Source organism: Ruditapes philippinarum, unplaced genomic scaffold (assembly GCF_026571515.1).
Source record: "Ruditapes philippinarum isolate M1 unplaced genomic scaffold, ASM2657151v2 ctg5628_1_1_1_1, whole genome shotgun sequence".
Taxonomy (NCBI): domain Eukaryota; kingdom Metazoa; phylum Mollusca; class Bivalvia; order Venerida; family Veneridae; genus Ruditapes; species Ruditapes philippinarum.
In genome coordinates, this window is record NW_026862513.1 from 19,313 (window position 1) to 46,748 (window position 27,436).

Consider the following 27,436-nt stretch of genomic DNA (forward strand, 5'->3'; position numbering starts at 1 on the left):
GTGGCAGAAAGGTATGAGAGGTTTAAGCAGTGTGACATAAAGTAATATGGGTTTAAAAAAAATAAGATGGGAGTAATTTGGCAGAAAGGTGTGGGGTATGAAAAAAATATATGTGTGATGAGAAAGGATTTATAAAGAATTAATGCATACAATAATAAATGCATTACTGAACAATTTAATGGCGATTCACAGCTTCCAATCAAATAATTGTAATGTGTTTATAAAATTATTGTCTGAATATATCCACTTAACTTATCGATAATAAGCGAACTTACATCCCAGTGTCTCGTATCTGTCCTAGTGGGACACGTTCAGCGTGACATTATGAAAACATTGATCTTATTAAAGTTATTATTGTTTTCGTTATAGGAAAAGTTTATAAAGTTTATATCCTTTTGACATATTTTAACATTTGTTTTATAACACACTGCGATCACGCGAAGACCTCGTGCTAGCAACATCTAATCTAAGCCAGAATGTACTTTATTATATGAAAATGAGTGCGTGTGGTAAAATAACATAAAATAATCGGAAAATATAGCCTAAATCACACATAAAAGGTACATTATGTATATAGTCTATGCTTAATAAGGGTTCATTCGCCCGTTAAGGCACAAAGGCGAGCTGTTAATTCGCTAATATTATGATACCCGCCAATCGCATCTTCTCGGCATTTTCCGTCAAACGTCGCGTGATATAACAGTAAACTCCGCTTATAACGATTTTTTATCGCTTTATGCGGATATCGTTTTATCCGAGAGTCAATCATTGTGACGGACCGCTGTTACAGCATTATTCTAAGCGGTAAATTGTTATAATTATGGAGTTTATTCTATTATGAATAATGGCCGAGGTGTTCCTATACCCACTCAAGCTTCTTTTTGTAGTTGTTGTTGTTTGTTATATATTATGATTTGAACACACGTGAAAAGCTTGTCAAACATATTGTAATGTGAAAATTTTGTGTTGCCACAGGTCTGCAAACCACAATACTCTGCAAATTATTTTATTAGCTTTACAACTCAGGCGAGCGTCATAGAACAAAACGGTTCTCTTATCTGACATTTGAATTATGTCAGGTAACATGTGTAAGGGCCGGGCAACAGGTGTAAGGGTCAGGCGTATAATTTCCATTTTTTCATAAAAAAACATAATAGATCAATGAATACTCATTAAAATCATCTGATAAATAGCGACTGACACGCAGCTTTTTCATCATTGCTGAATACTTGTTACAACTATCACTTGTGTCAGTATTTCATTTCTGGACATGGCAGGAAAATTATTGCTCAGGACAGCGGTGAGTCTTTATTGTTTGTTTTGTTTTATATTTTTTACAGTTCTTTTGAAAGTTTGTTATTTAATGATTAGATTTCTGATGACAATTTGATAAGATTACTTCTTATTATATACGTGGTACTTCAGACATTTTGACGGGGAAGGAACTGTAACATACGAGATGAAATATTGTCTGATACCATGTCATGCTTTCTACTGATTGTTGTTAAGGATAAATATCTTCAGATAAAACGGGGAAGTCAAAGCGGGCCTGGGTTTTAGCTTGCCCGGCTATAGACTACAGGTGTATACTTAAAAGAAAATTAAATAAAAAAAATCAATTAAAAAATGTATAGAATTATATACCTTTCAATGAAATTTTCAGTCAATTTCATAGAATTCTATATATTATACTTTAATTGTTTTTTTTTATTTGATTGCCTTTTGAATATACACGTGAAGTCTATAGCCGGTCAAGCGCGAATTGACTTCCCCGTATTTTGATAATTAATGAGCCGCGTCACGACAAAACCAACATAGTGGGTTTGCGACCAGCATGGATCAAGACCAGCCTGCGCATCCGCGGATGCGCAGTCTGATCTGGATCCTTGCTGGTCGCAAACCCACTATGTTGGTTTTGTCGTGACGCGGCTCATTTGTTGTGTATAACTAGTATAACAAAAGCTGTAGGGAAGTCAGCGTGCACCGCTATTCGCAGAATTTTCTAAGTTTAAAAAAGAGACCAAGAGTACAAAATATATTTCATAGTCACCTTTATCTCATAGACACGATTACTGAACTCCAGAAAACTTACGTATTGCCGGCTCGCCACGGCGAGCCAGTATTATGTTAGGATTTTACTGAGGATGCAATAGAAAACATCCTTAAAACTCCATATTTATCCGAATTTTAACCGCGGCTTGGCTTCCATCTTTTCATATGATTCACCTGTCTGAGCTGGACTCGAAAATTTATTTGGCCAATCAAATTTAATTTTCATAGCTGCTTAACTTTTTAAAAAAAGATGTTAGTTCTCATGCTTTCTATTTTACCTCTCTTCTCTAAAGTGATTTTTCGTTTGGTTAATTTATACTTAATAATATGTTTTCATCTGATTAACGCATTTTTTTCGGCCGAATGCCATCTGAATTCACCTTGACTTCCGGTAAAATAAGCAGAAAAGAAATGAATATAGGCAGAATTTTCATTGGTTATTTTAACACTAATAGCCTGTTCGATAGCTTCCGTTAGAGGTAGAGGTCTGTTCGATTGCGAGATGGCAAGAAAAGTCGGAAAAAGATATGGAGGATAAATATAACAATCCAATAATGATATTTTATAGATGTTTCTAACAGCTTTTTAATAAATATATTAAATTGAATATGATAGATAGCCATTTTAATACTTTTGCGTTCGATTGAGTTTTCTTCTAAGCTGTTCTAGTCATTACATTCTCTTCTGGAACCGAGTATAAGACGATTGAAACGAACTTTCGACTATTTTACAGTTGCATTTAGTGGAATTTGTGTACAGTGTCTACTCAATCTTTATTTTATTATACATTCCTATTCAAATCAAATTCCATTTTGATTAAATCAAATTATGTAAGTAATATTGTTTAAATCTAAGATGACAACTAATTGGGAAAACATTGCGGGAAAATAAACTGAAATAAACCGAATAAAATGTTCTGTTTGTGGAAGTAGCTTATCCTATGCAAGTTAACGGCCGGGTATCTTTTTAAAGATAATTCCTGTTTAATTTTGGGTCATTTTATCCTTTCCGGTAATGGTAGGATTCACTCTCCGACGTGGAGCTTCCGGCGGTTTTATTTCGCGAAGGTTAGACTCACGTATTGATTTACCCATAGACTGATATCATAAATTCTACCTGAAAATTCAGTTATCATGCTTAAGAGGTGTTTTTCTCCTATGAATGAAATGTGTGACACATAAACATGATTTTGTTGTATCGGGGTAGCCAACCATGCAACATGGCTTCAAAGAGGATCTCTCCTGAAATAGTCTATGTACAGCGCTTCCATGCAAAATTGTTTAGTGTAGATAGTACTAATAATTCTATTTTGGAGGATAATGCCGCTTCAAATATGCATACTATACAAACAAACCATGCATATAGAAGTTTACATGGTGTACTTTATAGGGAACCAAATACTTTCGCCCTACCTAATTGTAACATTTTCTGTTATAGGCGTTGTTGCTTGTGTGTATTGCTTCGGCAAATGCGGCGGTTACAAATTGCAAAAAGAATTTTCCTAATGTATGAATTTTTATGTACTTTGTCATTTTTAAATTTTTAATATAAAGTTTTCATATTTTATCGTAAAACTTCTAGTATTAATTTTGTATTGTATATTAAATTTCCACTTATTTAAGATTCATGTAACATTAATGTTATATATTAATTTTGTATAATTAAATTTGTTCCTTGTGATATTACGGCCATATATAGAATGGTACGGCTATAAATAGCACATGACGTTTATAATCGATATATAGAGTATTATTGTTTATTTCATATACAGTCTTGTCCATCAGGCCAATTTTGTGGACCTCCAGGCAATTCAAATAATCCAAGTCAATTTAAATGCTACGACTGTAAGACTTTTATATATTATAATTTATTCTACTAAAATATAAATACTTCGACAAAGATCGTTAGTAGTTATTTTGTTGCCAACCGATATCTTAAACAAAGAAGATAACATTCTTCAGTTTATTGTAATTAACAAGTTATCAAGTAATTTGCCTTAGTATTTCCTTATTATTATTCTTTTTTGCGCAAAGAAGGTGCAAGCAGATGACTACATGTTAGTTATTTCAAACTGTACAAAAGATTTATAGAGTGAGCATATAGAAACACACTGAAATAGTTCGAGGATTGGAAAACAAGTCCAGTGTGACTTATGTAAATTGTTGTTATTATTTGTTATGATTTAAGCATAATTTCAAGCACTACATGTTGACAAAGTTTGATATTTTAAATGACAGATCTTCATATTTCTAGGTCCATGCAACATTGTGCCACAACAATGTTTTATAAATGGAGATGGCAATGTAGCGTGTGATTGTACTGGTTCAGGATTCACAGGGCCAACGTGTTCAACGGGTAATATTCTGTCTATTTGTATGACTGACTTGTTTGTATGACCGACTTGTTTGTGTGACCGGCTTGTTTGTATGACCGACTTGTCTTTCTATATGCAGTTAGTCTGTCCACTTTTTTTCCAGATGTTCTTTTGACTTTTTTTTTCATTTTACAAAGATCTTATATAAAATTTGCATTATGCAGTATATTTAAGCAAATACTATGTGAGATTTTAAGTACACATTTCGGCCATTAAGTGAACACAGTTTGAACATAACAGTCCATAATTAAATTACTTGCATATTTTTTAATAGATTTACCTCTTTATATTGTATCTTTTGTAAATTTCAAAAATTATAACTATACAAGCGGTGTCAGCAATGTATGTAATATCGCCTGTCCAAGTTTTATTTAAGTTTTCACAACGATGGGGGGCAGTGACCTCCCAGTCAGCCTGAAACAGTGAATTGTTTGCGGACTTACTGATCGGTCATTTTAATACTATATGTTATTCATTATTTTATACTTCACTTTACTGTAACAAAGTGTTAGAGGTACAAGTAAAGAATTCTTACTACAACAACATGTTTCTTAATAAATTGCTCTGAAAACTTTGGGAATCAGCTTATGTAATGCGCATTCTGAAAGATTATATACGACTAAATTTTAGAGGTCTGATAAAAACTTAGTTTCCTCTGACGTCATCGTGGATATTATTCTATCTAAAGGCCCACTGACTCTTTTATAAATAAAGAAGCGGTATATAATATTGTATTTTAGTGTTTAATGGCCCATCATGAAATGCTTTAATTTCCATTTCTATAGCTTTTTATTTTTGGTGACTATTTATGATTCCCCTGATTCCCCAAAAGCTACATATTGGTATATTACCTGACCAATCTCGACCTTCTGTTGCTTTTTGACTATATATTAAGTATTTTGTATGGAAGGAAAACACAGCTTTGTTTACATTTTGTAACTTTTATCCCAAATACGTGTAGTTCGTTTTTTTTGGCATATCGTGCCTTAAATCAATTGTATACTTTGTCTTGTTGCCTGCGCCTTGAATTTATAGTCCGTTCTGCAACTTGACTGTTTTAAATGAGATTTTAATGATATTTTATCGTCCATCTTTTTACCTACATTAGATATTGACGAATGCACCGCTGGAACAGACAACTGTAATGCAAACGCACAATGTACGAATGCCCCAGGAGGCTTCACCTGCGCGTGTAACAGCGGATTCAGCGGCGACGGAGTAACATGCGTCGGTAAGATGATTACCAATCATATAAACTCACATAATGTTTGGTTCATGGGTGTATAAAACGTATTTGAACCCAATTTATTCATATTTTCAGCACAAAAGAGGTTATATAGCCGCTGCATTTCCAGTGTAAGGCCAAAAAGGTCAGGCACGTGATCCAGAAAGGAACAACACGCATTTGGGGAATAAAAGTACAAAATGTAAACAAAAGAAGCGTTTTGACTTCAGTACAAAAAATACTTATTATTTTGTATTTAGGTCAAAACGCTTCATTGTTTTAATTTTGTTTATTTTTAATTCCAAATACATGTAGTTGTTTTGGGGCCGCATAACGTGCCTTTAATCAATTGTATAGTTTGTCTCGTTGTCTGCGCCTTTGTAGTCCGTTCTGCAGTATGACTGTTTAAAATGATATTTTGATAATATTTTATCGTCCGTCTTTTTACCTACATTAGATATTGACGAATGCACCGCTGGAACCGACAACTGTAATGCGAACGCACAATGTACGAATACCCCAGGCGGATTCACCTGCGCATGTAACAGCGGATTCAGCGGCGACGGAGTAACATGCGTCGGTAGGTGATTACCAATCATATAAACTCACAAAATGTTTGGTTCATATGTGTATAAAACATATTTGAACCCAATTTATCACATTTTCAGCACAAAAGAGGTTATATAGCTGTTACATGTCCAGTGTAATTCCAAAAAGGTCAGGCACGTTATGCCCAAGAAAGGAACTACACGTATTTGGAATAAAAGTAACAAAATGTCAACAAAGTAGCCTTTGGACTTCCATACAAAATACTTAATCTTTTGTATGGAAGTCAAAACGCTTCTTTGTTTACATTTTGTTACTTTAATTCCAAATGCATGTAGTTCGTTTTTGGAGCATAACGTGCCTTTAATCAATTGTATATTTTGTCTTGTTGTCTGCGCCTTTGTAGTCCGTTTTGCAACTTGACTGTTTTAAATGAGATTTTAATAATATTTTATCGACTGTCTTTTTATCTACATTAGATATTGACGAATGCACCGATGGAACCGACAACTGTAATGCGAACGCACAATGTACGAATACTCCAGGAGGATTCACCTGCGCGTGTAACAGCGGATTCAGCGGCGACGGAGTAACATGCGTCGGTAGATGATTACCAATCATATAAACTCACATAATGTTTGGTTCATGGGTGTATAAAACGTATTTGAACCCAATTTATCATATTTTCAGCACAAAAGAGGTTATATAGCCGCTGCATTTCCAGTGTAAGGCCAAAAAGGTCAGGCACGTGATGCCCCAGAAAGGAACAACACGCATTTGGAATAAAAGTAACAAAATGTAAACAAAGAAGCGTTTTGACTTCAGTACAAAAAATACTTATTATTTTGTATTTAGGTCAAAACGCTTCATTGTTTACATTTTGTTACTTTTATTCCAAATACATGTAGTTGTTTTTGGGGCATAACGTGCCTTTAATCAATTGTATAGTTTGTCTCGTTGTCTGCGCCTTTGTAGTCCGTTCTGCAGTATGACTGTTTAAAATGATATTTTGATAATATTTTATCGTCCGTCTTTTTACCTACATTAGATATTGACGAATGCACCGCTGGAACCGACAACTGTAAATGCGAACGCACAATGTACGAAAACCCAGGCGGATTCACCCTGCGCGTGTAAAGCGGATTCCAGCGGCGAAAGGAAGTAACATGCGTCGGTAGGTGATTATCCAATCATATAAACTCACATAATGTTTGGTTCATGGGGTGTAATAAAAATATTTGAACCCTATTTTATCAAAAGAAGGTTATATAGCCGCTGCATGTCCAGTGTAAGGCCCCGAAGAGGTCCAGGCACTTGATGCCCAGAAAGGAAAAAGTATTGGAATAAAAATAACAAAAAAGTAAAAAAAGGTTTTACTTCAGTACAAAACACGTATTTTTTTGTATGGAAACATAAACAGCTTTTTTAATTTTGTTTCTTTTTTCCAAAAATGTAGTTCCCCTTTTTGGGGCATAACGTGCCCTTTTAAACATTGTGTTTGCTTGTTTTCGGCCTTTTTGTCCTTCTGCGTTGATTTAAAAATACTTATTATTTTTGTATGGAAGTCAAAACACAGCTTTGTTTACATTTTGTTACTTTTATTCCAATACATGTAGTTCGTTTTTTGGGGCATAACGTGCCTTTAATCAATTGTATAGTTTGTCTTGTTGTCTGCGCCTTTGTAGTCCGTTCTGCAGTATGACTGTTTTAAATGATATTTTGATAATATTTTATCGTCCGTCTTTTTACCTACATTAGATATTGACGAATGCACCGCTGGAACCGACAACTGTAATGCGAACGCACAATGTACGAATACCCCAGGAGGATTCACCTGCGCGTGTAACAGCGGATTCAGCGGCGACGGAGTAACATGCGTCGGTAGGTGATTACCAATCATATAAACTCACAAAATGTTTGGTTCATATGTGTATAAAACATATTTGAACCCAATTTATCACATTTTCAGCACAAAAGAGGTTATATAACCGTTGCATGTCCAGTGTAATTCCAAAAAGGTCAAGCACGTAATGCCCCAGAAAGGAACTACACGTATTTGGAATAAAAGTAACAAAATGTCAACAAAGTAGCGTTTTGACTTCCATACAAAATACTTATTATTTTGTATGGAAGTCAAAACGTTTCTTTGTTTACATTTTGTTACTTTAATTCCAAATGCATGTAGCTCGTTTTTGGAGCATAACGTGCCTTTAATTAATTGTATATTTTGTCTTTTTGTCTGCGCCTTTGTAGTTCGTTCTGCAACTTGACTGTTTTAAATGAGATTTTAATAATATTTTATCCTCTGTCTTTTTACCTACATTAGATATTGACGAATGCACCACTGGAACCGACAACTGTAATGCGAACGCACAATGTACGAATACCCCAGGAGGCTTCACCTGCGCGTGTAACAGCGGATTCAGCGGTGACGGAGTAACATGCGTCGGTAGGTGATTACCAATCATATTAACTCAAATAATGTTTGGTTCATGGGTGTATAAAACATATTTGAACCCTATTTATCCTATTTTAAGCACAAAAGAGGTTATATAGCCGCTGCATGTCCAGTGTAAGGCCAAGAAGGTCAGGCACGTGATGTCCCAGAAAGGAACAACACGTATTTGGAATAAAAGTAACGAAATGTAAACAAAGTAGCGTTTTGACTTCAGTACAAAAATACTTATTATTTTGTATGGAAGTCAAAAACGCTACTTTGTTTACATGTCGTTACTTTTATTCCAAATACATGCAGTTCGTTTTTGGGGCATAACGTGCCTTTAATCAATTGTATAGTTTGTCTTGTTGTCTGCGCCTTTGTAGTCCGTTCTGCAGCATGACTGTTTAAAATGAGATTTTAATGATATTTTATCCTCTGTCTTTTTACCTACATTAGATATTGACGAATGCACCGCTGGAACCGACAACTGTAATGCGAACGCACAATGTACGAATACCCCAGGCGGATTCACCTGCGCGTGTAACAGCGGATTCAGCGGCGACGGAGTAACATGCGTCGGTAGGTGATTACCAATCATATAAACTCACATAATGTTTGGTTCATGGGTGTATAAAACATATTTGAACCCTATTTATCAAAGAGGTTATATAGCCGCTGCATGTCCAGTGTAAGGCCAAGAAGGTCAGGCACTTGATGCCCCAGAAAGGAACAACACGTATTTGGAATAAAAGTAACAAAATGTAAACAAAGTAGCGTTTTGACTTCAGTACAAAAATACTTATTATTTTGTATGGAAGTCAAAACACAGCTTTGTTTACATTTTGTTACTTTTATTCCAATACATGTAGTTCGTTTTTGGGGCATAACGTGCCTTTAATCAATTGTATAGTTTGTCTTGTTGTCTGCGCCTTTGTAGTCCGTTCTGCAGTATGACTGTTTAAAATGATATTTTAATAATATTTTATCGTCCGTCTTTTTACCTACATTAGATATAGACGAATGCACCGCTGGAACCGACAACTGTAATGCAAACGCACAATGTACGAATACCCCAGGAGGATTCACCTGCGCGTGTAACAGCGGATTCAGCGGTGACGGAGTAACATGCGTCGGTACGTGATTACCGATCATATAATCTCACATAATGTTTGGTTCATGGGTGAATAAAACATATATGGACCACTTTTTATCATATTTTCAGCACAAAAGAGGTTATATAGCCGCTGCATGTCAAGTGTAAGGCCAATAAGGTCAGAAACATTATGCCCCAGAAAGGAACTACACGTATTTGGATTAAAAATTACTTATTATTTTGTATGAAGTCAAAACACTTCTTTGTTTACATTTTGTTACTTTAATTCCAAATACATGTAGTTCCTTTCTGGGGCATAACGTGCCTTTAATCAATTGTATATTTTGTCTTGTTGTCTGCGCCTTTGTAGTCCGTTCTGCAACTTGACAGTTTTAAATGAGATTTTAATGATATTTTATCGTCCGTCTTTTTAACTACATTAGATATTAACGAATGCACCGCTGGAACCGACAACTGTAATGCGAACGCACAATGTACGAATACCCCAGGAGGCTTCACCTGCGCGTGTAACAGCGGATTCAGCGGCGACGGAGTAACATGCGTCGGTAGGTGATTACCTATCATACAAACTCACAAAATGTTTGGTTCATATGTGTATAAGACATATTTGAACCCAATTTATCATAATTTCAGTACAAAAGAGGTTATATAGCCGTTGCATGTCCAGTGTAATGCCAAAAAGGTCAGGCACGTTATTCCCCAGAAAGGAACTACACGTGTTTGGAATAAAAGTAACAAAATGTAAACAAAGTAGCGTTTTGACTTCTATACAAAATACTTATTTTTTTGTATGGAAGTCAATACGTTTCTTTGTTTACATTTTGCTACTTCAATTCCAAATGCATGTAGTGCGTTTTTAAGAGCATCACGTGCCTTTAATCAATTGTATATTTTGTCTTGTTGTCTGCGCCTTTGTAGTCCGTTCTGCAACTTGACTGTTTTAAATGAGATTTTAATAATATTTTATCGTCCGTCTTTTTATCTACATTAGATATTAATGAATGCACCACTGGAACCGACAACTGTAATGCGAACGCACAATGTACGAATACCCCAGGAGGCTTCACATGTGCGTGTAACGCCGGATTCAGCGGCGACGGAGTAACATGCGTCGGTAGGTGATTACCGATCATATTAACTCACATAATGTTTGGTTCATTGGTTGTGTGAAACATATATCAACCACTTTTTATCATATTTTCAGCAAAAAAAGTTGTTATATAACCGCTGCATGTTCAGTGTAAGACCAAAAAAGTCAGGCATACTTGTCCGTGCAGTCAGACAAGGCTCTGTATCGGTAGAAGCTCCATTTGGGTATCTTTATATTCTTGAAAAATAAAACTTTCCAATTTTAAAGCAAGGCAATGCATTGCGTTTTATTATTTTGTTATATTTTTAAAGCAGGGCAAATACATTACGCTATATTATTTGGTTATATAATTAAAGCAGGGGAATTTCATTAATTAAATTACTATGTTGGTTATATTATCAATTCAGGGCAAATTCATTATGTTATATATAATTATATATCTATATAAATTATTACGTTATACTAGTGTATGTATGTTATATAGATTACATTGATATTGCCATATATCATAAATTTATTTGGAAAAAAAATGTAATCTTATACATGTATATTTTCTAATCACTGTCAATTTACATTGAGGATAGCAAAAAATAATATTTAGGATATTTCAAATGTGTTTTGTTATAAATTCACACTTGCATTCTTACTTGGAAATTTTACAGACATCAACGAATGTACTAACTCGCCATCACCGTGTGACACCAATGCCTCGTGCCAGAATAGCTTTGGAAGTTTCTCCTGTACCTGCGATACAGGCTATACTGGAAATGGGACACCCGGCAACTGCGATAGTAAGAAAATGATTTTTATCTTCTTTTTAAAAAACAAAAACAACAAAAAACAACAAATATATTAAGAGGTGAAATATATGCTTTTAGCTAATTTGCTACCAAATTGTATCTTTTAGCACCAGATTTAGTTTCAACTATTTTCTTTTAGTTCATCAACATGGAAAACATGTTTTCTGAAAACTTCTATATTTTATGTTATCATTATACAGTGTATGAGTTAATTATACTTTTGACAGTGGTCAATGCAACATCTTACATACATTTGTACTTACAACAATAGCGAAAGTAAAATTGACCAGATTTACTACTGACACCAGTGAATTCAGTGTCAGTGCATTAAAAAAGCTAAGATACATTTTTTGCTATGATTTCTAATCAAGTACATTAAGTAAGGATATTTTAATATACAACACGATTAAACATATTTTTTCCATTATAACATCAACTTATATTTAATCAATTTTATGATACTTATTCTTGCGAGCAATGATTTCTGGTAGAAATGTTTCTTCTATCACATTGCAAGATCATGCAAAGTCTAATTTAGAGAATTTACCAAAACGTCTTGAAAATATGCAAAGATGATTACTATATTAGTTATATGAAGGTATCAGTTAACTTTAGTTGTTTTTTTTCAACAGATGTTAATGAATGCGTCACACTTGCTCCAGCCTGTCCTGCGGGATACGACTGTCAGGACACAACGCCAGGATTTTGTTGTAATCCTTCTGCTTAAATCAAGTTCATTAAACCAGAACTATGCCCCGGACCGACACCGCTTCAACACTACCGACATATCCACTGATAAAATATATCATCTTCTCTCCTTTTCTCTATTTATAACATTTTTCTTTATGACTGCATTAAATGCATCTTTTCAACAATTTTGTTTAGAATGTTTTAGTAGTAAAGGGGTCGGTTTAACGTCCCCCCTTTACTACTTGTTATAAAGTTAAATGTTAAATTGATGTCGACATTGCTTTCTATCTTTATCTTTCCCCAGCATCCAAAAATAAAGTTTAAATCAAACTTACTTCTAGTGTTGTTATTATTAAAAAGACTTGTATTAGACCAGTATTTGCAAAAGGCTAGGAGAATTTTGAACGACGACATCTTAAACAAGTATTTATGATATCATTTTTAAGTGAACCATTGAGTTTGTGTTCCTTGTGCCACCCAAAAGGAGTGACCATACGTGACTTACGTATACAAGAGGTCTTTATTCGGAGATTACACTGTTTTATTTTTTATCAATGAAGGTTTTTCGAAGAGTGGTTTTATTAACATAGATGTCTTTGTTCGGAGGTGGTCACTAACACAAGTTTGACTGTACACTGACTCTGTAGGAGCTCTTGAAGCTGGAATGTTTGGTAATGAGCACTGAATCTAGTTCGGCTACATTGGTCACTAAACATCAATTCGGGATGACTAGCCGTCATTCTTAGAGCCCCACGTTTTGGGGATTTCTTTACCCGCCTCCCCCTGTATTGGCTATTAAATCAGAGGTAAACAAAAATAACAAAAAGCTACAACAACATAAGCAACATCGACAACTACAACAAATGAAAAAAAATGTGCTACTCTTTAATCTAGTGAGTACCATAAAATATATATTTTACGTTTCTGACCTTATGTTGTCCTTCACGTGGTGTGTCACGAGCTCGAAGTTAGTTTTCCATGCAAACTAAGCCATTATGAAAACATTCCAAATAAAATTATATTTTAACCCTTAAAAAAGTGCATGAGCCGACAGCATTAACCCTATGCCACCAGTATAGAGCCAGGCAAGCCTGAACGTCCATGCTGTCTGACCAGACTTGACAAACTTTAAATATTCAAATTGATATCCCTTAAATTGATAATGGACAGTCCCAAAAATAGAAGTGGAACAAGTCCATTTAAATTATTCAGCATCTTCAGGGTTAATATAGATCTACTCATAGAAGCAACGCAGATGACCTCTTTCCTATATAAATCGTCATTTTTAAAACTTACTTGCATTGAATACATTGTACTAAGCTCGCGTTCATTTCCGCCAAACTCCGGGACACTTTGAATGAATTCCGAAGGGTACCGATCTTTTTTGACATTTTCCGTTGTTCATATGATAATACGATAAAAAAAAATAATAACGCTGTAAACTAGAATCTTTGATATATCTCAGTGTATTAAATGATATGCTCTTAAAAATTATGAACCTTAAATAAACATCAACTGAGCGCTTATTTCAAAGGAATCCATAGAATTGTGCCATGCCACAGACATGCCAAGAATTATTGTTATTTTCATGTTGGTTATTTAAAAATGTACTACATACAGTTTTGATAATTTTAAATGAGATCCTCTGGCGACATGAAAGAAAAAGTATCAAGATAAAAATTGCACACTCGGTTTGATTCAAGTGACATTAGGACCATCCAAATGTAACTGGTCAGTGAGAAGTAAAAAAAATAACTTTACATTTTCAATGTTATATTTTACAATAAAGAACTAATTACCACTTTCGCAGATGTAACATTTTTCACGCCTCTAGCACTGACTTAAAGTGGTAGTCAGTCTTAAATAATAACTGTGTCGGAGGACCAGAAAAAAAAATTAACACCACTGAGCTGAGTGGTAGTGGTGTTGGTAGTTTTCACCAAGGATTACCGCAGTTAGCCACATTGAATTTACCAGAGCACAGCATCGTTCCTGGACAGGCTGTCAAGCAGTGTGCCAGTACCAGTTGCCTTCAAGTTCTCAAGGAATTTCAATTTCGCAAGGAATTGAAACTTCTGTATATACCAGATTAGCGGTACAGTGCGAATGACCGTAAAAAAGCTTTCATGATCAATTACAATGAAAGTGACCTGCACGGTACGGGAATCGAACCCGGATCGCCTGTTTCTCAGTCCAACGCTCTACTTACTGAGATAACCAGTCGGTTCCACTGGGGTGAAAGCACAGGTAAACATTTTATAGATTATCCCCTGCTGGGTTGGTATAAATCTTAAAGGAAGGGGAGATTACTCATTCATGGATCTCATGCATCTGTACCAACAGAATTCCCGCCCTTTACAAGTTACCAATTATCTATACACTAAAACCTCGTGCTAAAATAACCGTTTTCATATTTTTTTTAAAAAGATCCTAACAACAGACATTCATCGTCTTATTAATTAAGTGGTAAGTACATGTATCTCGAAAAAATCACTTTTACAAGCTATGTAGTATTTTATTGAAATTGCCGAAGTTAATATTTGGCACAAAGTTTACAGCTCACTATTTGTAATACATATAAAGCAGCATTCATCCTGATTCATGTTAATGATCATTAAAATTTTGAAAATTTATTTAAAAGTTAAAAAATATGTGAAATGAACAAAGAAAGTAATTACACATTGCAAATAATAAATAATGTACAATCCACGTAAATGAACTAAAAACAACAAAGAAACAAACAAACAAACAAACAAAAAAAACAAACAAAAAAACAAAAAAAAAAAAAAAAAACAAACAAAAAAAAAGCAAAAATAAACAAATACAATGTATAGCTCTTACTGCATTAGTCGCACAGTAGAAATATGGTTGTAAAACCGCAAAATTAGCCATGAATTACATCTATAATGTAAAGTGTTACGTAAAAAACTCTTTACAATTTTTCTCTAGTTTGATTTTCTTGATCTATTATGGCTCATCTGAAGGCATGCAGATTTATTAAGCTTAAGGTTGTTATAATAAGGTTACTTAGTTCGCATCCCCCAAAAGCAATAACTGCTTACAAAGTCGCACCTGTTCAAAGCTTATGTTTATACTGTATGTACTTATACTTCCTTCAGCGTTAACAGTATTTCATTTGATTCAAATCACTTAGAACAATACAAATTGAATAAGAAACCTGTTACGGCAATAAGAAAGAGTGATATGAGCCGTGTCACGACACAACTAACATAGTGGGTTTGCGACAAGCATGGATCCAGACCAGCCTGCATATCCGTGCAGTCTGATCAGGATCCATGTTGTTCGCTATCTATTTCTCTACTTGTTATAGGGTCTGTAAGCGAACAACATGGATCCTGATCAGACTGCGTGGATGCGCAGGCTGGTCTGAATCCATGCTGGTCGCAAACCCATTATGTTGGTTTTGTCGTGATGCGGCTCATATGTCTTTATGTCACATTGAATGATACGTTATGGCCTGTGGGTCGGATTTTAGTACCAACAACTTGTCAATCTTACCGTCCTCCTGATTGACAATCCGTTTACAGTTATTCTTTTATTTCCCCGGTCTTATTAGTGTAACAAAACCTGTCGTCTGCATATTAAGCAATAGGAACGTGCACGCTTTTCATGATTTATCACTTATAGTAAGTAATAGTTACCGTACGAGGAATAGGTATGCATAGTATTTACAGACCCGGGTGGCGATTTGAAGACCGAGAGAGCGTAGCGATCGAGGTTTTTAAAAGGCCACCGGGTCTGTAAATACTATGCAGACCTATTTCGAGTGCGGTAACTATCTTACCTACATGCTCTTTTGTTTTTCTATCCATACATCAGTTTTAAACTCAGTATTTATTAATATTACTTACAAAAAACACATCATTTATATACTTTATCATGTTTAAGACAGCATTCCAAAGCCATGCCAAGATACCATCCACTACGCTCTTGTTATTCATTCGTTCACAATCAGGTGTTATTTGAATATTCTCGTGTTTCTCGTGGGGTTTCATTATGTAATAAGGTCAGGTAATGTACTTGTTGAGTTGAGTCACAGAAAATGAAAACTTTTCGAGTAGGCAAAGGTAAGATCATTATTTTGATATATGAATACATAATATATTAATAATTTATACAAATATTTAGGAAGATAAAAAAAGTTTTCTTATAATAAAACGGCACACTTTATCTTTATTTATAATAAATTTCATGGTAAATAGATGATCAGGTAATATAATTGAAATCACAGGTAAACGTTGCGTGGCCATGACTTACACTATACCCCCTTTCCCCCTCTACAACCCAAAACCCTAAAAAAAAATTATGAAAAAAAAAATAATTTTTATGACTAAAATATTGAAAAGGTATTTTACTCTACTTTCATTTTGCATAGAAATATCACTAGCATCTCAATTATCAGCGCATATATTCATCAATTTTTCACCAATCTTAATAATCTTGGTCTCAAATCTTAGATAAATAAATACTCTTTAAGAAAACAACACTGGCACCTTCGCTGATTATACGTAGCAAGAAATATCCAAGCCCAAACTGTCAACAAATGAAACTCGGAAGAGATCTGATTGCACCCTTTCGGTAAAACTCTCACGAGTAAAACACACTAAATTCACCGTGAAAGAATATTTCTTTGTATTGCGTATTTAAATATGATAAAATTAAATTATTATTTATAATAATTGTTCAATCAAAGCATCTTATGAAACTATAACGCACCTTTTTTCCTATATGTCAAATTCTCATTCCAAAATGAAAGTAAAATGGGCCTGCAGATTGTTTTCAAATGGAGTATTTTCATTGGTCACAGGAAAACCTCGGACCAATGAAAATACTTAAAGGGAAACAATTCTGCTGTGCCAATTTACTTTAATTTTGGATTGAGAATTTGACATATAGGAAAAAAGGTGCGTTATAGTTTCATATGATGCTTTGATTGAACAATTATTATAAATAATAATTTAATTTTATCATATTTAAATACGCAATACAAAGAAATATTCTTTCACGGTGAATTTAGTGTGTTTTACTCGTGAGAGTTTTACCGAAACGGTGCAATCAGATCTCTTCCGAGTTTCATTTGTTGACAGTTTGGGCTTGGATATTTCTTGCTACGTATAATCAGCGAAGGTGCCAGTGTTGTTTTCTTAAAGAGTATTTATTTATCTAAGATTTGAGACCAAGATTGTTAAGATTGGTGAAAAATTGATGAATATATGCGCTGATAATTGAGATGCTAGTGATATTTCTATGCAAAATGAAAGTAGAGTAAAATACCTTTATAATATTTTAGTCATAATTTTTTTTTTTTCATAATTTTTTTTAGGGTATTGGGTTGTAGAGGGGGAACGGGGGTATAGTGTAAGTCATGGCCACGCAACGTTTACCTGTGATTGAAATATACGATTTTTTTCAAAGGAAAGTGAATGAATAAATATTTGTAATACATGTAGATATACCGTCATGTAAGTTGGGTTTGTTGTTGTTGTTGTTTTTTTATGATGGCTGATTTTTAAATATTCTTAGAATTTCATTCGTGTTTGGAAGAATTTTCTTTCGGTGTATTCTTATTAGCATCATCCGTTATTCATATGTTTGATAAGCCCGCATGTAAGCACGCGGTCTAGAATGGAAGCGCAAGTCGTATTCTTGCGAAGAACGGGCGAGTACTGGTATACAAAATCCAAATGGTAATGTAAAAAATTTGGGGGAAAAAAACGAAAAACAAACCGGTCTCATCCTTAAGATGAACTATACTCTCACTGAAAGTAATATTTTGGGAAAGAAAGATGCAGAAGATGACTTTGATTCGATATGCACCAATCGTCGTATATATCCCATATTGCAGAATTGTTAAAATAATGCAGGATTGTGCAAAATCAGACATAGTTGTGGAAATAAATGCCGAAAACTAGTAACTTATGAAGCTATATAGTTCGGCAAATGTGTTAGGTATACCGAAAAGCAAACTATAAAGAAAGGCTAAATGTGCGTTATTGTACTCATTAATATCGGCGAAACACAAACTTCAACGCCAGAACAGTACACTCTAAATCTCAGTGTTTTGATTCCAAACACATGTGAAAACACCTATCTGTAACAGTTTTAAAACATGTTGCGGTGTTTTCACAAAACACTGATGTTTCACACTAAAACACGGGTGTTTTCCTAGAAAACGTGTTTAGGTGTTTTGTCTGAAAACACCTAACACGTGTTTTGGGACTGTAACAGATTTAAAACACGTTTACACGTTTTAATAGTTTCCATGTTTTATTTCAAAACACGATCAACCAAAAAATGTGAACAATGACACATAAACATATTATACACATTTTAATAACATTTTGAAATTTAGGTTAAATACTAATTGTTCTTCATTACTGCACATAAATGTTAAATAGATCAAGACCCCCTACCATTATCATAATAGTATTTTTGGTATAATAAAATTAATATTGCATGCCTGACAGAGTGACAGTAAAGTTGACAACTTTTGGAAAAACACTGTCAACTCATGTAGCATTTCCTACAGGTGGCAATTTTACTGTCACCTTGTCAGCCATGTTACAATCCAATGCAATATACCCGAAATTCTGGTGTTACAAATCACAAAATTAAAAAGAGCATTTTCATATTGAAACTTCAGACAATTAAAAACAAGGCAGTCTGAAGGACAACTATATCCCCTTCGCAGTGGACAGGAATCTGTACTTCTTGATCTTTAACAAACCATGTCTTTTAGAGAAAAACCTGGCTGTTGTGCCATGGTCGTGATTATTTATGCTAAAATATTTAAAATCTTCCATGTCAAAAAGTTATAAACATGAATATTTGACCCCTCCCCTCTATGCAGAAGGGGATTAAAAATGAATGTATAAAATAAATACATAAAACAGATTACAGTTATATTTAGGCAAACAATTAAGTAAATAAATAGATAGACAATTAAACAACAAAAACAAATTGATATATGGATATCAGTAGAATTTCAGGTAAAATGAAAACATATATAAAATGGATTTAACTTCTCTCTACAAAAATAAAACCTTTTTACACAGTAAAGCCTACCTCCCTGTAAAATGTAAAAAACCCGGTTTTGGCACATATATGTATCATATTTGGGTTGGAAAAAAACAAACAGTATTTTCAGACAGTGTCAAAAATCGGTCATTCAATGTTGACTGTCCCCAATAATGTGTCCGAGTACTGTCAGACAAATTATAATACACTTCATGGTTACGAGGAGGGGGGGGGGGTCAAAAGTCTGTGCACTAGTGCTCTATTTTTTATCAGTAACAGTATATATCCTGATGGTTCATAAATGTCTTTTGTTGTGGTGCGCTTAAGGCTTAGACAAAAAAAATGGTACACTTTAGCACTCTAAAAAGTTACAATGCAACTTTAAACAATATTTTGATAAATCATTTCTTTGACTCCAAAAACACCAAAAATTTAAATGCACAACAAAGGTGCCTGATCAGTGAAAACTAGTGATCTCTGTAAATAATTCTGCTTACCACTTGAAATCAGTAAATGAAAATTTAATAAATCTGATATGATAATGAAGTGAGCATGTGTTAAAGTTAGACAGTAAATTCAGTAATACATCAACAAAATACAAACTTATTTAAGACATCAATGCAATATATTAAACTTACTACATAGCATGTACAAAATAAGAGCATATTAACATTTGCAAACAACAAATAGCACTAATACTTCTTAACTGTAATAAACAATTTATAATATATGGCATTTTAATGCTTCATTGACATAAAAATGTCACAGTCTGCAATAACATACTGATGTCATAAATAATAAAATTAGTGTTTAAACACTGCATTATTAAGTCAATCTTTTCTGCTAGTGAATAATAATTTGATAAATCACTGGATTTAAAAGTTCCTAAAAAGAAGCATAGTCTTAGCTGTTTTGAAAAATATTGACACTTGACATTTGCTATTTCAAATAGAGCCAAAATATACAGCTTCATGTTCAGACATCAAGAGGATTTAAATGTCTGATTAAGGAAGGGGAGGGATTGCACCATCTATGCAGCAAAAATAAAGGCACTGATCAGCTGATGGTTACCACACAGCTATTCTGCACCTTTGTTTTTGCAAGTGCAAAAAAGCAGGTTTTTTCATGGTAAAAGGTAAGCTGTTAAGAAGTCAATAATATGTCCATGACACAGAAGGTTGAATTTAATTTAAAATGTTGGTTCTATTTGTTCATTAGTTTTTCCAATTTTTCCACAAAGTGTAAATACCCAGCCGACTTGTGACTAAGAAAGACTGTCTCAAGTGGTATCTTGCACTGGTCTCCAACAATATACTGTTTGTCCAGTTCTATGTTGTTAAAAATAAAAACAAGGCTTCACTTGGAGGAGTATTAGGCTGTGATGACAGGACCTTTGACAGATTAGCTTCTTCAATATCCTGCAAAATGAACATGGAATAAAACAATGAATAAGTACCATCCTTCATAACAGGATCAGGGAAATCTTCTACCTTAAGCATTTCCAACCAGCACATAATAAAGTGTTAGTTAATGTCTGCTTCTGGAGCAGTAGGTCAGAAATTCGATCTTCTGCCATGCCATGCTGAGCAGGGCCAACATTCGTCTATTTTATATAGTGACAAGACAGGCAAAAAATGAGATACCATGTTTGACAAAGAGGCATATCTATAGAGATACTTATCATATACTTAAATAAGTTTACAAGTCAATCCATTTAATATGCTATTTTGACAAAATTGTAAGTTGAAAAGGGGCATAACTCCAAAATATAGTTTTAAGAATAACTCCCCTTGTCTGAACAGTGTGTCTTGTAATGTAAAGCAAATATAAAATGAATTTATCAAAGTCTTGTGCTGATACCTTTGATAGTTTTGACATTAATTTATTTAATAAATTTCAGAATTTTGTCCCTTGTCAGTTACAAATGTGTCTTGTCATGATTAGCGGCTGCAAGTATTCAAGTTAAAATTAAATTCAGTGGTATTATACAAAACTGAAAACTGAAAAATTCCGGTAAATTTACTATACCTTATGTAGAACTACAATTTATCTAGTCTTGCACCCCTTTCCATGTTTGAATCCTGTATTACTTTCTATGGCTCTTATAACGTCCAAATCATCTTTGCACTGCAACAGAAAATCAGTAATTCTAAGTAAACAGAAACGCACACAATCAGATCCTAAACACAGCTTTTTATATGACAAAATGAACACATGATTAGCAGTCAACACACTGTGTTAACAATTTAACCATATTTGCATTAAGTGACAAAAGCACTGTAAAAACAAACATCAGCCACAAAACAAGATTATGCCATGTTGGATTTCCTGCAATATATCTCAGGATAAAGTCGCAAATTTTTGAAGTCCAGTCAGACAATGTATTTCAAAGCACATTAAAATTAAAAATTACATATTTTGTATTAAAAATCAGATATTTTATATCTAAACAAAAACAACAACAACAAATAATCATTGTCAGAACTATTTGATTAATGTACAGGTGCAGAAGCATAATCAACTTCTGACTGGGTTTCCTAGGTTCAACACAACCTTGTTATAACATGATAGTTTGAATCCTTTATATAGACCATGTTAGTTAACCACATTATATCCAAACAAAAAAGTATTTATTATATATTTAAAAAAATATGGAATTTTTATTTCTATTCTATAACTTTTGTGAATACAATTTTTACCCTCTTTTAAACATTATTATATCTTAAGCCGCATTATAACAAGGCTGTGCTGTATGCATAGTAAGATTGCAATGATATCTTTTTCCTTTTTCCACAAGGTTGCCTGCCCTAACAGTAATCTTAACTCATACCTCTTTTCCTCCAGGTTTAAGTGTAGCTACTGCTTCAAACAATATCTCTAGATTGTCAACAAATGGTTGGATGTGGCCTACTGCAAGAATTAATTTAATTTCCAACAACATCTGAAAAAAGAAAAGAAAAACAATTATTATAATTAGCTTATTTGATAATCATATGATAATTAAAAAAGGAAATGTAGCAAAACAGCATAGATCACCTGCCTTTAAATTTCACTTTCCAAATATTTTTATAACCATTAATGTTTAATATGCAATTTATGACACAATTAACAGCCATTTGTGTATGCTCATATATGATGTAATTTATAAATTATTTCTTTTTTTTTTTTAGTTTATTTTTTTAGTGTATTTTCCTCAACATTCAGGAAAAAGTTCTGTTCAGCAACAAATATGTAACATGGTTGTTGGGGTCAATACCAACCTCATGTTAGTTTAAACGTTGCATTTATGATTATACATCCAAACAATACTGTAAATATTACAATAATAACCATTCATGGTTATTTTTATACATACTCATAGTCTACACATTTTAGGAATTTATCTTTGAACTTTATTATATCCAAAGGACTTGCTAGAAAGAACCTCATTATAAAGACTTATAATGTGACATGTAAATATGCATATTGATAAAATGATTTTGTAATTTTAGTACAACATATTAATCTTTGAAATTATTTAAGCCATGGCATGATAAACCTGCAGTAAGGATGTACATCCATCAAGGACTCAGACCTGACTAGATGCCTGCATGGTTGGGTCCTGGCTATCCACTCAATGAAGTATAGGACCTTTGGGTAACCATTGAACGCACAGTTAACATCTGATTGGATAAAGGGGTGGATGGGATGATCCAGGTTTTTGCTGAGCATACATGTAAATTAAAGGTCATGCCCCTGCTCATATATAAATTACTCAATGTGTCACATGTATTATATGACAACTCATTTAAGATTCTTTATATACAATATTGCATTTTCCAATGTTCAAATTTAAGTTCTGTTATCAGCTTAATTGTTCCGTTCTCAGAAATATTGTTGGAGTTTAACACCTGTTTCAATAGTATTTCAGTTATATTGCAGGCATTTTTGCCAAGAAATATTATACTATATATCAGATTTTAATAGTCAACTGATAAGACAGAAAATTCAAATCTACTATTTTTTCATGCAACTTACAAGATGGTGTTACAATTTCTGTCGCTGTGGTAACAGTTGTGGACTCTGTCTCAGTCTTTGACATGTTGGCATCTTGGGTGTCTGCCCAAACATTACAACAGTGTCTTTTGGAATATCTGGTTCTCATAATTGTTGGTCTTCTAGAAGCATCAATACTTAGTTTTGAATATGTCAAGGATGGCGTTTTCTTCCATTTCTGTCACATCTTTTTCCAGCACAACAATCAAACTTCCTCCTTGCAACTGTTGCTTGTCACCAGCTAAAATATTGAATAAAACTTGAGTTAGTGTTTCTGAGAAATAGTCATCAATACCAACTAGATCGAAGTATCAAACTGTTTGAATTATTTATCAAACTACAGATCTTTTCTGTAAAACATTAGACAGTCATTCTAACATAACAATTATGTATTGTAGCTATCAAATATTATATAGATGAGATCCGTAGTTATATTCATGAATATGATTTCTGCCATCACAAATGGATCTCAACAGCATATATAGAACTCAATTTAAATTTTGACAACTGTTCCTTTCTTTTAAGAAAATTCTAAATAATATCATCAAGTAGGGTTTGTTTTACTGTTAACATGATTATTATATTTTGTGAAAAGCTTGTGTTTTGAGTCTACTTGTTTGAATTTTCTTTATACTGTGAAATCAGATATTTTTGCAAGGCTAAAATTTTGTGAATAATTATGATGATTAACATTTAGGGTTCACCATGTTAAATGTTTGTGAAAATCAAAGTGGAGGACACTAGTTATTGCAATTAGGTAATACTTACATGATGATAATTTATTGAATTTGCAAATGTAGTAAAAATTAAACACAGAAAGGTAGAATCACATTTTTTGTTTTAAAAAATCAATTCAAATGTAAATAAAACTATGATACTGTGAAATGTCTATTTTTTTCTATTCACATATCGGTTTTACTTGACATCTGGATCACCAGACTTTCACAAAGTGTTTTACGCCATCAACTGTGGCTGTACAGTAGTCACACCTGTACAGATTTTCTTATGACAAGGCTTTATATTCTAAATAATTCTGAGATTCCTCTTTTGAGCACACAACCTAACACTGTGTTGTAATTGTGCTGTAGTGTGTAAAAATACTTACCTTTCTTCAGAAGGTCTTCAAGACTGCTTGCAAGGACAGATATTCTCTTCTGCCTTGTAGTGTAGTACCTCCAAAATTTTGTACTCATTAGCCATACTAGTTGTTAAATATGTAATTATGAGAAGAAACTTGTAGCGTAACATGTAGATCTGACAGTACCCAAAATTACATTTTATTGAAGTACCTGTATTTATCCATAATAACTGTTCTTCCATTACAGATATGCAAGACAGGGGCAAAACAAACTTGAGATCTTGATATTTTTTAGCAACTGTCTTTGTATCTGAACGTTTTACAAAGTAAGAGTCAATATGTTCATCACACTCTATAACCACAACTTGCACAAGAAGAGTAAAAACAAAAAAATTCTGGTAGAAATCTAGTCAATGACTAAAATCTTAACAACAACCCAGTGTTTTTCCTTATACAACTGATACCGGAAAACGGCACCGTTCCCAACAGAAAATAGACAGCAAATTTTCCAATTCATGACTGATAAATTCCAAATTTAACACTGAAAATTTCCTCTAAAAACAGTAATGCATGCCTCGGAGCCTTCCGTATTGATAAGTGATATTACGATAAAAACCAAGTAAAACCACATGAGTGATATTCGTACCCAGTTCATTTCGTACTTAATGTTTCACACCTACTAAACATTATTTATGTACAATTGTTATGATTATAATTTTTTTTCAACCTCAAGCAGCAAAAATAATCTTTAAAGTTAATAATCACATGATTTTAAAGTGTATAATTATGCAAAATTTTCATCACCTCCCTGGATAAAAGAAATTCCCAATAAATATTTTGCATCTAAAATAAAATTCCCAATTTAAGTCAAACCGATGGATTTTTCCCCAATCTGTCCGGTACCGTTAACTGTACCATTCCCAAAGTAGGGGAAAAACACTTTGACTTTCTGATATTAATTGAATGTTTTATATCTAAATATTATATATAATATAAGCGTTTCTTTACTTGACAACGTGTTCTCGCTTATCCAATCAAAACACGTTGAATGTAACATGATATGGTTTCTGTTTTCTAGCTCATGATGTTGTTTAAAAGTTTTATTCAGTATGTTTTTGTTTAAATAAAGTTTAAGTAACTAGTTAAAAAATATTTTTAAAGTATTCCCTATATAAAATTAATGTTAACTTAGCCTCAATAATCAAATCGAAATTAATGGAATTAAGAATCAAATCCAGAGAAAGCTGAATAGTTGCACCCTGACAAAGGAACATTTATTATAAATGTGTGATAATAATATAGAACTATATATGTTTATTTGTCTTTTCATTCTAAAGTTTATAAAATATTGAAAATAAAGAAATTTAGGGGTGTGGGGGTTTATAGGAAATTTCAATCAAAAGGTTTATACAGTTACTGTTAAATGACAATTATTAATACCTGCCGCATGCCCATCGTGCTTCCATTACAGGGATATAAAATAACAGGGACCCAGTCGCAATGGTCCTAACTTTTGGGTAGGGCCCCAGCTTTCTAGAAGAAATGCCTAAATAACTAATGTAAAATAGTCTGGGCCCCTTGATAAAAATTGTTAATTTATATACCTGCATTATCAGACAGGTATAAACATAGTCAATCCCATAGCTGATCATTGGACATCATGCGCCATGTCCTACATCACTAAATGTAAATAAGATTTTACTTCAATTTGTTGTTAGAAAGTGTGTGTGGACAGAAATACTCCTGCCCTGGTGGACCAGTTGAAAGACAAATTTAAATTATTTTAATCCTTAACAAGGAAACAAACGATACAACTTAAAACTACCCCAAAGTGATTTGAATACAAATCCGTGAAAAAGAACACAAACAGTTTTAGTAATTTTTGCACAAACAGAAATAACTGACCAATCTTATCACGTAACGTAAACAGCATTCCCCACCCACCTGTTTCAATTCGTCTATCGAAGCGAAAATGGACTATATAGTACATAAAACCTAACCATTCACCTGTAAAAACGTTAAAAATATTAACAAATCTATTTAAGCAACTGTTGTACATATCTGTTATGGAAGAAACAACAAAAATGAGGCAAACAATTTCTGGCGGTTTTTGTCGTCTGATCTACAATGTGCTACATCGCCAGGCGCTTTACGGAGATATCAATCGAAGCGTACTCTTTACACGCAAGCATCTGGCTGCTATGATTCGAATTTATTTATTATTAAATATTTTATGTAATTGAATTCATCATAATTTGTTTCTGGATCTAGATATTTTAATATGGGGATTGTACAAAAATAATTCTAATTATAAAAAAAAAATTAATCAATTCATGTTTTTTGTGCTAAGGGGAAGTAACCGCTGTCAGATTAAACCTTAGTGTTTTCGGCCGAAACACGTGTTTTCAGATTTCCGGATGACAAGTATATACGAATTTTCCGACACAAATGATGTTTTTGTCTCATTATTTTTTTACATGTGGCCTATTCACAACACTTGCGTGACTTCAACTCATTCAATAATGTAAAATTATTTAATTATATATTCTAGGTTGTCCTGTGAAAACACCACCGTTTTCTGGGCATCGAGCGGAAAACATGAATAAAACATATGTGTTTTCACTGAAACGTATACAAAACATAAGCATTTTATATGAAAACGTCAGTGTTTTTGTGTGAAACACTGGTAAAACACGTGTAGTGTTCCCAAAATTTACAGTGTAGCCAGTTCGTTTTTCTCACAAATAATCGTGAATATATGTTATGAGGGTCCTTACAGCCGTATGCGCTAATTTTATTCTATTAATTTGATCAAATGTACTTTAAAATATATATTGACCCTTTTCCAATTCAAAGTGGTCATTATTCCCCCCCCCATATAAATTTGCACAATTCAGCGTTATTTTTCAAAATTTCTGCGTTTACGGTAAATATTGTGTAATGCACGAGTTTCT

General features: G+C 33.5%; 1 protein-coding gene and 2 long non-coding RNA genes across 3 annotated transcripts; 2 read left to right on the plus strand and 1 right to left on the minus strand.

The window, feature by feature from the left end:
• The first annotated feature begins 8,227 nt into the window (after positions 1 to 8,227).
• LOC132719336 (fibrillin-2-like) lies at positions 8,228 to 9,778 on the plus strand. The gene is made up of 4 exons (XM_060703102.1): positions 8,228 to 8,249; positions 8,524 to 8,646; positions 9,094 to 9,216; positions 9,648 to 9,778. Exons 1-4 carry the CDS (start codon positions 8,228 to 8,230, stop codon positions 9,776 to 9,778), a joined length of 399 nt encoding a protein of 132 aa, XP_060559085.1.
• Positions 9,779 to 10,747: 969 nt separating this feature from the next.
• Positions 10,748 to 12,665, plus strand: LOC132719333 (uncharacterized). Its single transcript, XR_009624207.1, has 3 exons — positions 10,748 to 10,865; positions 11,504 to 11,632; positions 12,274 to 12,665. It is a non-coding gene; the product is annotated as an uncharacterized LOC132719333 (long non-coding RNA).
• A 5,935-nt stretch (positions 12,666 to 18,600) lies between these two features.
• LOC132719335 (uncharacterized) lies at positions 18,601 to 25,173 on the minus strand. Its single transcript, XR_009624208.1, has 5 exons — positions 24,510 to 25,173; positions 23,387 to 23,645; positions 22,200 to 22,310; positions 21,398 to 21,496; positions 18,601 to 20,787 (listed from the first exon to the last, which is right to left on the minus strand). It is a non-coding gene; the product is annotated as an uncharacterized LOC132719335 (long non-coding RNA).
• Positions 25,174 to 27,436: the final 2,263 nt, after the last annotated feature.

Coding starts and splice junctions, on each gene's coding strand:
- LOC132719336 (XM_060703102.1), top strand. CDS start 8,228: ATGCCCCAGAAAGGAACTACAC. Junction 8,250..8,523: donor GCCCCAGAAAGGAACTACAC/GTATTTGGAATA, acceptor TACCTACATTAG/ATATTGACGAATGCACCACT. Junction 9,217..9,647: donor CGACGGAGTAACATGCGTCG/GTAGGTGATTAC, acceptor TACCTACATTAG/ATATAGACGAATGCACCGCT.